At 42.0% G+C, this 17,868-nt stretch overlaps 1 protein-coding gene across 6 annotated transcripts in view; it reads left to right on the top strand.

Moving 5' to 3' along the window:
• Nucleotides 1-17,868, top strand: part of FRMD4A (FERM domain containing 4A) — a 307,366-nt gene that overhangs the window by 248,446 nt on the left and 41,052 nt on the right. For all 6 annotated transcript variants that reach the window (XM_044280099.1, XM_044280097.1, XM_044280098.1 and 3 more), the window contains exons 12-13: nt 12,531-12,607; nt 17,279-17,417. In XM_044280099.1, the coding sequence (XP_044136034.1) occupies nt 12,531-12,607; nt 17,279-17,417 (216 nt within the window). The remainder of the gene's footprint in view (nt 1-12,530; nt 12,608-17,278; nt 17,418-17,868) is intronic.

The raw sequence follows: 17,868 nt of genomic DNA, 5'->3' as shown, positions 1-17,868 counted from the left end.
TTCTAAAATAATATTTTAATTATTTTATAATTCCTGGTATATCTGCAACATTTTTTAGAATCACTGTGGTGTGGCAAAGGAAAAAAGAGCAGAACTTGTATATTAGAACATATGGGGTCATTTATCAAACTGGTGTAAAGTAGAACTGGCTTAGGTGCCCAAAGCAACTAATTAGACTCCACCTTTCATTTTCCAAAGGAGCTGTCAAAAATAAAAGGTGGAATCTGATTGGTTGCTATGGGCAACTAAGCCAGTTCTACTTTACACCAGTTTGATAAATGAACCCATTAGAGTTTATTTAAGAGGTTTTCCAGTTCAATATTGATTACCTATCCTCAGGATAGGTCATCAATATCCATTCGGTGGGGGTCCGACTCCTGCCACCCCTGCTGATAAGCTGCCTGAAAAGGCAGCAGATCTCCGAGGAGTACGGATGCCTCCTCACAGCGAACCAAGCAAGACACCATACATTGTATAACAGCCCAGGCCTATTCACTTGAATGGGACTGAGCTGCAACTAGGCCATGTCACCGATGAACATGACGTCACGTAGGAAGAGGCCACAGCGCTCGCCGGAGAGCTGGGGCCTCTTCAAACAGCTGATTGCTGTGGGTGTCAGGAGTCAGACCCTCACAGATCACATCAATATTCTACTACCAGAATCACCATACAGACTGTAATCTAACCAGAAACCTCATTGAAAGAACATCATAGACTTGCAGATCCCTAATAGGACGTGTTCACACAATGCATTTGTTGTAGAAATATCTGCAACTGTCTTATACAGCTGAATGAACTGTCCAAAAAAACATGCAAGTTTCACCAATTCAGAGATATGGAATAGATTTCCAGTCACAGAAACATCTGCAATAGACATTAGCTAATGGATTCTAAAAGAATCAGATTCATCACAAATTTCACAAAAAGGTCTTCTTCCAAACGAATCAGAAGTTTTGGCAATTTGCTTCAGAAGATATACGCAAAATAGCACCCGCCATTTTACATTAAAAAGATTCTGTGGAAGGGAAACAGGGCAGGGAGAATGAAGACTCAGGATCACATGGTCCCAGGCAGGACCACAGTCGGCAGGCTTGCCCATAATGCTATGAAGTCAGCCTGACTGACAATCAGAAGAGGGGATATTGGCTGTATGATAGCTGTGAAGCACAGACGCCATTGTGAGCTCATCCACGTAAATGACGTGTCTGTCATGTCTCTGACAGACAACAATTAGACACAAGCCAGCTATTATAGGGTCTTACAGGTACAGTATGGGGGCTGTGAAGAAAATACATTTATTTAGGTAAACTGAATTACTAGGTAGAAAGGTTTTATCATTAGGGACAAGATAGGAGTAGTTAGTATACTGAGTGTTGCAATTTTTCTACTATTTATAAGTGCACAGATAATCTTATTTTAGTGTATTAATACTAGTGTATAGTGTGGTTGCAGCCAGGGGAGGTTTAATTGGGCCTATATTTGCAATTTTTCTAACATTTGTAAGTGTGCAATTAAGGAACAATATCTGTAATGTTTTTAATTTTTTAAAGCATAACAAATCCGACAGTGCAGAGACTGTCAGCCATGCGTTTACTCATAGCTTTAGATGTAAGCGTCACCATTATTTTCTATTGCTATCATTGCAATGGAGGGGGAGAAAAATTGTAAAAAAAATTGTTAAAAAAAAAAGAGAGATAAGAGAAAAATTTGAGTCCCAGGAGACCTTAGTGTCGTAGTGTCAGTTGGAGCACTTTTGAGTCAAGTAAAATTGATTTGGACCCGAATCACATTTTTGACCGATACCTTAGTATTGGACCTGAAACAAATTTCAAGAAATTTGCCCATCTTTAGCTTGCAACAAACCTGCCCTGTGTGAAAATACATTAAAAGGAGATCTCCTTGTTTTGGAGCTAGTCAGCAGAAATCAGGGCGAAAGCCGTAGTAAACCACAAGGAGTTTTCTTCTCAGTGACACCGCCTCTGAACAGAGCAGAGTGCTGGCACAATATGGCAGTTTGCAAAATGAAAAATGCAATAAATCAAACATGTTTTCAGTCCTTTGTAAAGGTTTGAAAGATATCTCTGTATTCAGATTTGACCTGACAAGTTTTCTTTCTTCGGAAATAGAAGTGTGGGTGGTTTGCCTGTCGCTGACCGTCCTGAACTGTACAAGCTGTACTCTCATAAACAGTTATTCTTGCAGCAGCTCTTAATTATTTGGAAGGATAAACAGAGCGTCAGTGGCAGACTTCCATGTTGGGTGTTAGCGGAGGCAGACGGTCGCAGACAAGTAACATACATACTCTTAGAGAATTCTGCTTTTAACATTGAAGCTCATAGTGTAGGAGGAAATAAACACATTAGTTGCATTGAAATGAGGACATTGGCTACCACTGCTGCCTTACAGCACTGAGACCACAAGGTCAAATCCCATAGGAGGAACATCTACTTGAAGTTCTCACCCTGTTTGCCAGGGTTTCCTCTGGACACGCTGGTTTTCAGATTAGAAACTGCACATGTATTTCCTGCGTTAGGAGGTGCTGACTGAGGGAACGGCCACATGTATTATAAACTGTAGTGATGACGTATCTGCTGGTATTCCAAAAATCTACACCTAATACCGTGGCTTTTGTTGCCGAAATGCTCCCACAGGTTTTCCCCTAGAACTGAAATCCACAGCAGATATCCACAAGATGTATTATATTGGCATGCTGTAGATTTCAAATCCATACCAAGTGTCAAGTTATGTGTGGATTTTGTTGCAGAATATTTCATAGCACATGAATGACATTTTAGAAAATTTCAAAAAATATTATGTATGCACATCCATTTTTTAGATTGTGAAATTGTTACTGTTACTCATATATTTGCATAGAAGATACAGGTTCTGTTCTGTGGGAGTGTTTGAAATTGTCTTAATGTATAGACAGATTTATGTAATTGTATGCCTATACAGTTGAGATTGGCTATCATGTATACATTCCCATTAGAAGAGGGGACGGTGGGAACCTGATGATACTCTTTACATATACGTTTGTCCATGAAAGTCAATGGGCATACTGTCAGATTGCAACTCTCTAGTTCCACTAATCCACTGGTTCTGCTGGTTGTGACTCCGCTAGAAATAAACAGAAGATACCCTGGAGCTCTCAAGCTCACTGACTTTCCATGTGGAATGTAAGATGGTTTGGTGGAGATGACAGAAAGGCTGTAAATTATACTTTGTACTTGTATGTCACAGCTAGAAAACCATTGGCCTCTGAGGGAGGCGGTTTACTTAGTTGATAATACACGTGAGCAGATTGCTCCAATATCTTGAAAAATTGCATGCATATCTTAAGACATGTCAGATGACACGCTATTGGTTTCCACCAAACAGATTGGGTTTAAAAAAAAACAAGGTAAAAGCAAAGGAATTGGTTTTCTGAATAAAAGGGTCAGGCTCGTGTCAGGATTTGCATCTGCCGCTGAATTAACAAATCAATGCTAGCCCTCAGACAGTATGTGGTTTGATAGATGAGGCCTTCATTGAAGGGAACATCTTGGTTACATTAGCAGGCCAGATTACAAAGGGAGACCGACTTTGGCAACTAAACAGGATATCAATGTCTCACTGGACACACGTTATTTATTTCCTTTATTATTATTTTGAGACATTTGCATGATTTGGGTGGAATTTAATAAGTAGTGGGCTGAGACCACATCATTTATTGCATGTCTATGTGGGCTCAGAGCGGAGTGATTAATGTCTGGGGAGAACAATAGGCTGGACCACCAGGAAATAAAATACACAAAGACATTCCGACTAGGACCTGAACTATGTTCCTAACATTTCTTACATCGTGTTGGGATATGAAATAGTATTTCCTGCTTGAATATATATTACTTAAAGACCAGAATTCTAGATTATAATCATAGCACAGAATTCTCTGTACTGCATGTATGTATGTATCATTACATGCAGAAATCCATTTTACTAGTTACATGGAATAGCACCATCCAGGGAGAACAAGAATCACTAGAATCAATTTAAAATTAAATACAAGCATAATACAACACGTTTTAGAATATTGGAGATAATATTCAATGTATCCACTTACCAAAAAGACCTAGAAAGCTGCAAGATATTAGATTTCCATTCAACAAAGATAAAAATAGCAAAATAAAGTAAGAGAGAAAAGCTATAGAAGAGTTTCAAACTGGTGTGAGATATAACTTAAAGGGAGTCATTCTCCTACTTTACACATATTATCCTGTCATTATTGCCCTGTAGGTGATATAAACAGTTAACAGATCGTATCTTTCTTTCTGTCTTCTGTGTATCCGAAGTTGAAAATCAAAGCTTGATGATATATGCTAATGTCTTGCACATGTCCAGGGGCGTTCCCCACTGAGACAAGTGCCCATGCCCTCCGGACACTGCCATTAATCTCTCCTCCCATATTTCACTTACATCACTGACTCTGCTCGCTCTACTGCTAGGCACAGGCATGTGAAGTCAGTTCACTGATGCAGCCAGCCATAGTGGGCATTGTACGGAGTCAGTGATGTACGGACACTGGGTTGTCTCACAGTGAAATATGGGAGGAGAGATCAATGGCAGTGTCTGGAGGGCATGGGCACTTGCCTGAGTGGGGAACGCCCCTGGACACGTGCAAGACATTAGCATATATTATCAAGCTTCGTTTTTTCAACATCAGATACACAGAAAACAGAAAAAAAAAGTACAATCTGATAACTGTTTATATCACCTACAGGGCAGTTAAATATGTGTAAAGAAGGTGACAGACTCCCTTAAAAGTAGATGATTAGACTATGGTGATACATGTAAGTACAGTACAGTATGGGGACAGATCCGCAGTTTGGCCAATAGACGTGATCAAAGAATACACCGGACATATAGTTTGAGTCCAGAATATTGAAGAGGGGAGCTCTCTCCCGTCCCCCACCTCAGCCTTTAAGGTTGGCGGGGAGAGGTGGGAGAAGCTCTCTCTATAAATATATAAGGTTTATATACCTTCAACCTCAAACCCCGACAACTGCGCAGCTAAATGAATCCCCACTTCTCCCCACAGAACTTGACTGTTGATGTAGGCAGGCTAGGTGTGTATTAGTTGTCTTAATAGTAACTCCCAATAGGGCTGCGCAGAGAACAGGTTCTGTGTTTTTAATGATATAGCTATAAGCATTGCTATAGAAAAGAAACCATTGTGTTGAATATTATGTCTATATAGTGAATGGATCTATTGTGTGATTCATGTGTAAGGCTGCTTCTTCCATCAGGTTAGTATCAGCAGATCCGTTCCAATCCTGGTGGATCCATCAATAATCTAACATCTCCCCCTAAAGGCAGATGTCAGGGGGATTCAGGATTGGTCATATTGGCTTTTTACATGCCCAATCCATTTGTTCTGCTGGTAGATAAGCTGCTACCAGAGAGGTCTGGCAGCAACTTGTTCCCTTTTCCCTTGAAATAAAGATGAACTCTGAGCCAAGCCAATTATACAAGTTTATGTTTAGGTTGGGGGTGATAGCTGTCAGCCAAATATCTCATGTGTATGGACCACCGCATCCATATTGCTATAAAGGGAATATTTCTATCTGGACTCCAGACTAGCAGACAGTGACGTATGCCCTGTTGGCGTATGCCTGCTGTGCAGTATTGAGTCAGAGTGTAAACTGTGCACCAGCCGAGTTCATAAAGCTTTTCTACTTTCATCCTCAAAGCCTGAGAACTACATCTCTACATTGACTCATGCCGCTCCCCTCCAAACTCAATTGTTAATGTCAGCGCAATAGGTGTGTGTTTACAGCAGTCTTAATAATGACTCCCAATGGAGCTGTACAGAAAACCGGTTTGTTTGTTTTTTAATACGTTGGTATAAGCATTGGCATGGGAGTGAAATCACTGAGTTAATAGTGTATGGTATTTACTGTACTAATCAATAGACGCCGCAGAAGCTCATTGCCTGTGGATATAATGACTAACTTTGAGTCAGACCGTCTCTTATCCTGGCATCCAAGCAGCGCTGTATCTGGATCTTGTCATTCATACCATAAACTGATGGGTGGTAAAGTTATTCTGCCTCCTACAGTGCTTTCTCATATATGGGCATTGTCTTTTTCTGCATATATTCACTTGCAGTATGTATTCATTTCCTATATACAGAACTCTGCGGTGTGTTTATATTGTTACATTGTGAAAGATAGATAAAATCGCATTTGTCTTGAGAAACTTGCTTCTCAGAAGACGACATGGAAGCTTTGCAAGATGTGGGAAGTTAAAAATGAGCTAATATATAGAATTAGAATAGATAAAATCACATTTTTCTTGAGAAACTTGCTTCTCAGTAGATGGCCTGGAAGCTTTGCAAGATGTGGGAAGTTAATAACGTGCTAATATATAGAATTAGGGTACGGCCACACAGTTGGGTTTCTCCATGCAGTTTTGGAAGCCAAAACCATTACTGAATTCAGAAAAGAGGAGGTCAGATCTGTCCTTTATACTTTCTCTCCTGTTATTATTCACTCCTGATTTTGGCTTCCAAAACTGCATCTAGAAACCTGACTGAGTAGCCATACCCTTAGAACCAATCATACTACTCCTAATGAGCAGCCCCTGGACATCTAGAATGATGTGACTGGCACACGGCTCATGTGGAATTGTAATTAGAGCCAAACCGTCTTTCCCCAGGGGACTGGAACTCCCCAGTTCTGCCCAGGCTCCCAGGGTTAGGAATTCTTGCAGTTTTCCCTGGAAGAATCTGCATACCTTTTTGTACAGAACTGCTCCGGTCTCCCAGGGGTAGAAATCCATTATCACAAGGTGTGTCATGACAAGCCCCAAGGCTGGAACTGAAGTCGAGCTGAAGAATTTGGCCAGTTGTTTCTGGGAATTAAATGTAATTACAAAATACTTTTAGGAACTTCTCCACTAGACTAGTTTGCGTTCTCCAGTTACTCTGCACTGATTGGGTTGTATTTTCTATAATCTGTTCACATATATGTGGTTAGTATGGTTTGGACACCATTAGTTTTCTAAAAATAAAATAAAATAAAAAGAATAGAATAAAAAAAACAGATTTGCTAAAAATGAGTAAAAATTTTTAACAAATGTTGTTGATCATAGCAACCAAAAAGAAACTCCATAAATTACAGTTCTCCATACAACTGTGCCTATGACCAACCCTGAGGTCGTCTGAGAACAGGTTGTAGAAACCAGTATTTATAAAAGTCCCCCTCTAATTAATTTTGGGAATGAACGTGTACCTCCATAGCTTACTCACAGACAGGGGCCGTCAGAATGCTCGCCTTTTGATTTCCCCATTGGTTCTCCTATGGCTTTCTTCACTATGTCTATGCATTATGTTATACAGTAGTACAATGAAATATCTACAAGGAAATTTCACACAAGGCAAACATAGATTTACAGTGTATACATGTATACCGTATATATATCCAAAAAAGATCTGCAGCACTCCTTCAGTTCAATGCAATGTGATATGTTTATTAACCAAAAGCATCATTACAGAGCGATGTTTCGACTCTACTGAGTCTTTTTCAACCGATACGCGTTTTCTAAATGTATTTAACTAGTACACCTATGGACACTAGACAAGAACTAGAGGCATAGCCCATATTAACCTTCAGGTTTTTCTTTTTTAAAAGCAGGTTTGAAGAGTAGGTTTTTACCTACACCTCCAGGGTTTGGCCACACTTGTCTTCATTCATATTGCCCAATGCATGCTCGATTAACCAGAGTAGCAACAAATTTTAAGTTCTGTCTTTGCAGAAGTTTAGAATACATTAGGTATACCTGATTCTGGACATCCACTTCATTGGCAGTGGCATCTGAAATATAGCTTACATATACTTTCTGAGAAATTCTGTCAGGGAGACACTATGGGAAGACATTTGGCCTACCCAAGACCACACTCCCAGGTACCCCCCAACATAGTGTCATTGATTTCTATACTCAGGTTTCATCAAATCCCAAAGTTCCGACTAAGGATGACATCTATCAGGTCTATCAGCACGGCCCTTGCAGTGCGTGGAAAAAGCCTCCAGGAGAATGGGAGGTCTCCCCTTTTTTCTGAGTGTTCCAGATAGTCTGATAATGTAGGCATGTCTGTGTTATGCTGACAACACATCTGTGTTAGGAATTTCACTTTCTTGTTCAGTCATAGAAGCAGAAAAATGTAATTCCAGCTGTGACAAATGAGGGACATTGATGGCCCCCATTGACTTATAATGGGGTAATTCAGGATCCATAATGGTGTCCTTCATTTTACCAGAAAATATAGCTCCTTGTGCTGCACTATTTTTTACTCATATGATGGAATCTGCAATGGAGGCTTGGAATGGAGCCTTTAACATAGATGTGAACAGAGCTGCTTTCAGGTTTTCTCTCACTTTTGATAGTATGTGACCAAAACCTGGAGAGAACCTTGATGGACCCATGGCAATCCCCTGTGTCCATCCATCACCATTCTGATGTGCCTTGCAATGGATTTCTCACAGTCTTGTGGCTTCTGACGTTATGATGCTAGTGTGTGATAGTGATTAGTTCAACAGTGGTTCATGTACCCCTCCCTCAGTTTATCTGCTTCTAATGTCACTTGGATGATCTGCCTATGACACGATTAACTGTGTAGTATATAATATTTCCTGCATATGTTACTGTGACCATGTGAGAAATAGGGAGGCTTATAATATAAGTTTTAACCTACAGAATTCATCTGTAGACTAGATTTTCAAGCTGGCACAAATCTTCCGCGTTCAGCTTGTTGTGGCATTTTAAAAACAGTCAGTTGACGTTCTGCTTGCCTTCAAGTCAGAAGAATCTGAACCGCTTCCAGATCCACCTGTCAGCCTGACTTTGTCCTGCTTTTTTAGAATTACAATGTAACCATGTGCAGAACGTTTACTGATCCAATACTTACGTACTGGGAGTAGAACATCTCACCACTATTTTTAGTGGATGCACAAGTTCAAGGAGGAGAAGTGTACATTTCATCAGGGACAAACTCCTTGACAATTTTTTTTCTTTTATTAATATTCTGTTTCCTTGGTTAGAAGCTTTCTTGTTGCTAGATTTCCATAGTTGTAAGCAACCATAACTGTGTCTGTATTAAGGCTCATGAACCCGACTGTGTGCCGGCCTTGCCCGGGCTGTGGACCGCAAATTGCAGTCCGCAATGCATGGGCACCGTCCGTGTGTCCACCGTCTGCGGACATGGACCTATTCAGTTGAATGGGATCTGCGATCCGCATCCGGCGGTCCTTACCGCAAAAATTCTGTGCCTCCATTCTGTATCACACCTTCCGGGTTGCGGACCCATTCAAGTGATGTGGTGCACAAACGGCCACAGATCGCTTTTTGCGGTCTGCAATACGGGCACTGGCCAACACTGGCCATGTGTATGAGCCGCCCTTAAGCATTGCCACCCAGCTTTCCACAGTACCTGAAAAGATTGTCCTACATGTAGCAGACTTTTTAGCAGAAATTTCTGCAACTGAAAAGCTGTTCCATTTATCTGAATAGGGCTTGCAGAAATCCATGCCGCCAAAGTGACTCCATTCAGCTGAATGTAAGGCAGCATTCACACAAGAATAATCTGGACGTATTTTCTGTCCATGTAACTCCCATGTATTATGGCCTGACTGCGGGTTTAACTGGCCTAAACTCTCAGCATCATAGTTTCCTAGGGCCACTCAGGCAGTAACACAGGGGAGTAATAAAGGCGGAAAAATAATCCAGATTATGCTCAAGTGAATCCGGCCTGACTGATTTTCACTTGCAAAAATTTGTACAATAAATCTGCCATGTGTGAAGGAACCCCAACACAAATGGACTGAATTCCATCAGAGGCTTTTAACTGTTCAATGACTCTACTACTCATCCCATAAGCTCTGCTTAGTAAACATGGACCAAAGTGGACTTGGTAAAAGTATCCCCTTTGTCTCCCATCTAGCTTGACTTGGTCCTTATGTGCATTAATGCTGTTGACTAAACAGGAAATGGATTGTTCGCCGTGCCCTGAACGGTGGGTCCCGCTCGCTGTGTCTCGACACCTACTGTTGCGACAATAACAGGAAGAGATAGCGAGATACCAGGGTAACCATTCTGTGTTATGACAATCTACTAATATTGTCTCCATCAATCAGCAGCAGGAGGATTCTGATCTTATCATATATGCTGTATTTGTATATAGAAATGTCAATGATACGTTATTAAAACTGTATTGAAAAATGAGGAAACAGCACAGCATAGGGCAGGGATGGCCAACCTGAGGTTCTCCAGCTGTTGCAAAACTACAACTCTCATCATGCCCGGACAGTCTACAGCTAACAGCCTACAGCAGGGCATGGTGGGAGTTGTAGTTTTACAACAGCTAGAGAGCCGCAGGTTGGCCATGCCTGGCATAGGGCAATCTCCTAGTGACCAGACCCCGGGGAATGGACTCCATTGTACTGCTCCCCATTAAATGAGCCTACTCACCTCTTAGTGTTAACCTCCCAATATCTCTGAACATATAGGGGCAGATTTATCAAGACTGGCTTTCCTATTTTAGTCTTGATTTCCTGTTCGATGGAGTGAGATGCAGCTAATTTATTAAGAGGCAGATGCACCAGAAACTCAAATCAAGGGGTTGGTGTAGACCTGAGCCAGTTTCTGGCATAAATTATAGTAAATCTGGTGGCCCGCAGGGACCCTGCTCCTCCCACCGAGCCACACTCCTTTTTTGTGGATCATAAGCGGACTCTTCATTTCAGTGGCGCCGCAAAACATGCAAACAGCACACTGAGTGCAATCTGCATCCATATGTCCATTCCACGGCTCCACAAAAAAGATAGAACATGTCCTATACTTGTCTATTTTGTTGGACAAGAATAAGACATTTCTGCAGGAGGTAAAAAAAAAATGGTGGCATGGTATTGATGTTTTGCAGATCCATGATTTGCAGACCGCAAAAATGATACAGTCGAATGCATGAGCCCTTAAGAGCAGTGATGGTCAGTTCGCAGTGTACGCCAGCGAACACATGCGGGCTGCCATCTTTAGTAAGGTAGACTCACCCGTCCGGCGATGCACAGGTAAGCACTTACCTGTGCCGGGAGCCGGTCTGAAATCAAATGCAGTCACCGGGAGCAGGCAGTTCCGAGAACAGCCGCCAGGGGCCTTCATCAGGCTGTTCTCGGAACTGCCTGCTCCCGGTGACTGCATTTGATTTCAGACCGGCACAGGCACAGGTAAGGGCTTACCTGTGCATCGCCGGACGGGTGAGTCTACCTTACTAAAGATGGCAGCCTGCATGTGTTCACTGGCGAACACTGTGAACTGACCATCACTGCTTAAGAGTATATAAACAATGAAACATCACTTCTGGCAGCTCTGCTGGATGAAAAGACTCCAAGAGGTTCCAATAACTTCAGGAGGTACAAGAATTACATTACATCGCATTATGAGACCGCACTGGTCTCCATCAGGATAAACACCATCCTAATGAAAAGAATGGTATGAGCTCATAACAGATGGGTTCATAACGGCTCCAGCGCCCGATATACCCCAGACACTCCCTCACCACTCAAAAGTGTTGAGGACAGCGCAAAATTGGGCCTTCTGACTTTTCATATGCCATAAACTGGCGTAGAGCAGTTAGTAAATGACCCCCATTATTTTGGAGAAGTTCTCCCTGGCAGCAACATCCTCATTCTTCGCTTTTCCTTATAGCCAACACATTGTAAAGATTAATTTCAATATGAGGGGTATGTATATTTATGAGCACCACCCACAACGCCAATCATTATGGAGGCACAATCCATTTAGATCAACGCTGAACTTTTTATGAACTTATAGTGGGCAACGATCAGGACGATTATTTGTTTAATATACTGGGGGGAAAGTGATTGCCGTACTATCATGTGTTACCTGCCTAAATACATGAACTACATTTTTCAGGGTCACATTAACCTACCAGCTATAAACTTTTGCCCCCAGCCCTTTCCCTGCTTGCTTTCTACCAGCATCTTGAGAAAAAGCTGTGCTGGGTGAACATTTCGAGAGGCTTTTACAAGCTCACATTGTTATCTCATGTTGCCTTGCCTTGAATTAAGGTCAGCCCTCGCCCCCACCCTCTGCTGGGTTTTTAGAAGCTGTTTCAAGCTAGAGTGCTTGTCAGGGACTATTACACATTTAGTGGGCAGGAAGTGGCTGTTCCAATGGGAGGCAGGGGAATTTGAATTCCTTGCCATTCCACCACTGTGAAAGGAGGAAGCTGCTCTCACAGATGGCTACTGCTTGCTCCCAGGACTTCTTTTCCCCCCTCCTGCCAGTTCTTACTCCAGGCGTGTAGGGAAATCAAGACTCTAGGAGTTGCAAATTACACAAAAGGAACCAACAGATAACAGTGCGCTCTGCTACTTCAAGGATACAAAGCGGGTGTCTGAGGAGTCTTGGAGGAGCTGTGATTTTTTGGGGGATCGTTCTGATTGTAGATGGTGACTGATTCCAGCTGTGCTCTTGTCTAGATCTTTCAATGGAGACAATTGGAAAACCTCTACTTCAGAGAAAAGAAGTTTTCAGTAGAAGTTCATGATCCTCGCAGGTAAGTTGCACTTTCTTCTCTGTCTTAAGCATTTAGGTTTTTATGTTGTTTGTTTGTTTTTTGCATGACTGAGGATTCTGCGTTGGTAAGATAGTTGCAGTAGTGACTGGTATATGCAGTGTGATTTTGTGGTATTCTGGTACTTGTCACAGGAATGTGCTAATAATTGACCTAGTTTACTATAGCAAACAAAGTGGTGTGCAGGAGCCTTAGTGTGGACTACAGAGCACGTAACCTCTGCTCCTGGAGTAAAAGTGACTTTATATTCATAGACCCAGGGATCCACCACCGACTTTTAGCACTTTATTAGCTGTCACTTAACACCCATTTTATGACTGTCAGGGTAATTTATTATGCAATTCTTACTTTTTATACTAAGTTAGTAAATCTGGATTCTGAGGTGTGATTACATGCGGTGGATGTGCGACTGTCCTGCATAGACCTGCTTGTCTTTGTAGCCACTGCTGCTTCCAAAGAAAGCAAAATGTTAGCCCCAGTTTCTAGGCCAGGGATCAGCAACCTTCGGCACTCCAGCTGCTGTGAAACTACAACTCCCAGCATACAAACATGTTTGGCAGTTCAGAAGTGAATGAAGCAATCTGGGAGTTGTAGTTCCTGAAACGATGGCGTGCCGGAGGTTGCTAATCCCTGCTCTAGGCATAAAACTGCTTTAGTGGGATCGTATACTACTGAATATCCTTCTACTCTATCAGTGACAGCCCAGTAAACCAGGCTGGGGTACTGGCACATCGCACACACAGTTCCCAAGTGAATCTTCTTTTTAGGCTACATGCACACGACCGTATGTGTTTTGCGGTTGGCAAAAAAAAAAGGATGACATCCGTATGCCATCCATGTTTATTTTTTTTTATTTTTTTTGCGGATCCATTGTAACAATGCCTAAAACAGACAAGAATAAGACATGTTCTATTTCATTTTTTTTTGCGGGGCTATGGAACGGACATACTGATGCAGACTTTTTGCGGACCCATTGAAATGAATGCGTCCGCATCCTATCCACAAAAAAACCAAAAACGGAATGGACACGGAAACAAACAACGTTCGTGTGCATGTAGCCTTATTCTGGGAAAATTCCGTTTTGGCAGCAGTGTTGGACTGTCCCCACACTCCAGTCCTAAGAGAATGTCCACACATGGCAGATTTGTTTCTGCAGCTGTTCCATTCATCGGAATGGGACTTGCAGAAATCCAAGTGCATGCTGCAGAACAAAAATCCATACACGGGACAGATTTTCAATCACAGAAATTTCACTCAACAAATCTGCCTCCGTGCCTCGTGCTAATACACTCCAAGACCAGTTTCTTATGCGCATTTTAGCGCCCATGTTATGGACATGTTTTCTGACCTAACCACACAGTGTCATACGGATTATGATGCTGTAAGTTCCAGGCAGTAGACAGTAGTCCATAATATGGGCTGACAGTAGCTGGTCCTTCCACTGTCTTAGGCCTCATTCACACTTGTGAGTATTGGCTCCCTACTCGTTTTGTATAGAGCAGGTGCAGAATACACAGACTGTGTTAGGGTTCTCTCACACATTGCAGAATTTTCCACAGCAAAATCCGCAGGTGCGAATTTTAAAAAGTAGATTTTTTTTGTTGTTGCGTTTTTCCGCAACGTCATAGGATGGTGGGTGCTTGTTTGTAAATGATGTTGTGGATTTCTGTGCGGATTACATCTCCGCTGAAATGAATGGAGGAAGGAAAAACATTTGTTGCGTTTTGTACCGTTGCAGAATTAATATAAAATTAATTAAAACGCAGGAATTTACACTTTTCATCCCCATAGGCTAACATAGAGGATGTCTTTATTTTGCGTAAAATTCCGCAACGTGTGAGAGCAACCTTATTCTATGGTGTTGGCACAGTACGAAGTCTGTACTAAATGCAGGGCACTGTACAGATGGGTATCTACCTGCCAGTGTAAGGCACACTGTTGAAGGTTGTCTGGCGGAGATTCTGCACAAATTCCCGTGCTGCATTCTTTGTGTCTTCGCATCAAAGCTGCACCAAAAACCGCATGTGTTACTTGTATTTCCTGGTGCGTATTTGATGCGTTTTGCTGCAGGTCTCATCTTTGCATCGAAAAGGGTGAAATCAGCACAAAAGAACCACACAAAGGGGGTCATTTATCAAACTGGTGTAAAGTAGAACTGGCTTAATTGCCCATAGCAACCAATCAGATTCCATCTTTCATTTTTCACAGCTCCTTTGTAAAATGAAAGATGGAATCTGATTGGTTGCTATGGGAAACTAAGCCAGTTCTACTTTACACCAGTTTGATAAATTTCTCCCAAGGAGTTTATATGCTGCAGTTTTAAAAATCAATTTTTTTGCATGGAATGAAAAAGCAAAATGAGGTTTGTCCAATGTCAGGCACTTTCCTGGTACTTTATTATGCACGTAAGGCTACTTTCACACTGGCGTTTTGGCTTTCCATTTGCGAGATCCGTTCAGGGCTCTCACAAGCGGTCCAAAACGGATCAGTCTTGCCCTAATGCATTCTGAATGGAAAAGGATCCGCTCAGAATGAATCAGTTTGCCTCCGTTCAGTCTCCCTCCGCTTTGGAGGCGGACACTGCTTGCAGCGTTTTGGTGTCCGTCTGATGGAACTGAGCCAAACGGGTCCTGACACACAATGTAAGTCAATGGGGATGGATCAGTTTTCTATGACACAATCTGGCACACTAGAAAACGGATCTGTCCTCCATTGACTTTCAATGGTGTTCAAGATGGATCCATCTTGGCTATGTTAAAGATAATACAAACAGATCCGTTCTGAACGGGTGCAGATCCATGACGGATCCGCACCAAACGCGAGTGTGAAAGTAGCCTAAGCCGCCACATGCGCATGTAGCCTTATAATAGGCCTAACATGGCGCTTGGGGAGGCAGAGGGGGAGATTTATAAAACTGGTGTAAAGTAGAACTGGCTTAGTGTTAGAGAGAAACCAATCAGATTCCACCTTTCATTTTTAAAAGAAGCTGTGAAAAATGAAAGGTGGAATCTGATTGGTTGCTATGGGCAACTAAACCAGTTCTACTCTACACCAGTTTAATAAATGTCCCCCAGAGTGTCTTCCTGTCATGGGTCACCCCCTTTGCTCTGTACAATTAATGAATCTGTTAAAACTGGCATCATGGGCTAAATGTTAAAAGTATACCATGGACTTCTACTGTATGTAGCAATCAGGTGTCCGTTTCTTAGTAGACTAGCACAAAAGACTGCAGAATTCAAACCCAACATGGGCAACAGGAGCCCAATGGAATGGAGCCATGATTCCAGTGTGAACAGAGCCATATTAACCAGAGCTGAATGAATAGATATTTGGAATAAAACGCTATTAGATTTAACTGTCAGTATGGACCTCTGCCAGGTTTCCATTGACAATAGCTGACGGTCACACTGGGCTGCGTAGCTGTAGCTCCTTCTTATGCGGAGTCATGTCTGGCCCGGCGTATTCTTTATACAGCAGTACACAAATCCCTCACCTGGTTTCATTTTCACCCCGAGGCTGGCGCCTTTACAAATTTTTCCGCTGTTTCCACCTTTTGCCAAATTTGTTAGGTCCTGTCATATGTACGAGCTGTCTACAATAACCGGTTCCATCTACATCAGGTTAGACAGCCTTTAGTAAGACCAGTCTAATTGGTGTAACAGGACCCAGCTTCTCCTGACAGGAATGCTCATGTGTACTGTGGAAATATCGGCTGAGGAATGCTGGAACTTGTAGTTCTTCACGAATAATAGGCACAAAAGCTGCCTGCACCTGATTGGTGCTCGTACCAGGCCAGCGTTATATTGTATATACACATGATCCGTCACATGTCTCCCGAGCCACATGGAACTGTTTTTGCTTGCTAAATACTCCAATCTCTAACTTGTCTGCATGGAACAATGTGAATACTGTCTTATGTTAGTGCTGACAGCAAATCTTGACCGTTTCCAGGCAGCTGACAGTCAGCGCACATATCATGGGGCATTGAGTGCTGGAGTGTATTCCACAATGATGCCATTATAAAGAATCGGAGACAACCTGTCACCACTCCTGGCACGTCTTTTAGTAAATAATTGTCTTCCGTGTCAAAATGGCAATTCTGGAGCATGTTATGACTCTATTTAGTGTAGTTCCTCTATTATTCCTATTAGAAACGTATGAATGAAGGTGTGTCACTGCACAGTCTGATACGGTCCGGTCAGTTGTAGAACGTGCAGGGACACACTTCTTTTCATAATGAGAATGGTTACACCCATATTCATTAATTTTTTAGCAGGAAGTCTAGAGGAATGACACAACATAGATGCTCCAGAATTGTCATTTTATGGGGAATGGAAGTAGTTACTTAAACAGATGTGTCAAGAGAGGTGACAGGTCCTTTTGTAGGTAGTATAATTTACATTTCTGCTCCTAATTACAACCAGTTAGTCTTGTAGTAGGGGAATGTAGAATGTTTTATTGATTAAGATTTTCTTGTGGTTACATGAACCTGATGCCACCAGTTTCTCCGATGAACAGGGGTTAATGGCAGCCAGGGAGACATCTGATTACTTGCCTGTCATGGGCTGCAGGATGCAAGCTGATTCATACGTCCTGCGCTCATGTCTTTCTGATGTGTCCGGGGGAAATCACAGCTCATTTCTCTATGTGCAGGGCATCTGTTACCAGGAGGACATTTGGACATGGCGGGATTGCTGTGCACACGTGGTACGCATGTACTGCTCTCATAAAGTCCATCTGGGCTATGGCCATTAGCCAACACCAGTTCTATCTGGATAGGAAACAAAGCAAGGTAAGTGCCTCGTGCCGTGGTTTATAGAGGGGCTGATTAGGTTTCCTGTCTAGGAGCCATGATGTCATGTGAGGAACACAAGGTCAAGTATGAATCAGTCTTCTGAGATGGTGGCATCCATTAACATCCAGTCAATATCATTCCATTGGATTAGTGTATGGTATGGTTCTTCTAAATATTTCCTGTTCATGTCCTGGCCTCATGGGAACATACTTTATGGAATAATTTTCCCTACTAAATTCTAATGGCTATATATATATATATATATATATATATATATATATATATATATATATATATATATATATATTGATCGATGACTATACCACCAGCACATGTATGCTGGAAGTCACATACAGGTCCTTCTCAAAAAATTAGCATATTGTGATAAAGTTCATTATTTTCTGTAATGTACTGATAAACATTAGACTTTCATATATTTTAGATTCAT

This window comes from Bufo gargarizans, chromosome 2 (assembly GCF_014858855.1).
Source record: "Bufo gargarizans isolate SCDJY-AF-19 chromosome 2, ASM1485885v1, whole genome shotgun sequence".
NCBI lineage: Eukaryota > Metazoa > Chordata > Amphibia > Anura > Bufonidae > Bufo > Bufo gargarizans.
This window is presented reverse-complemented; position numbering and strand designations above follow the sequence as displayed.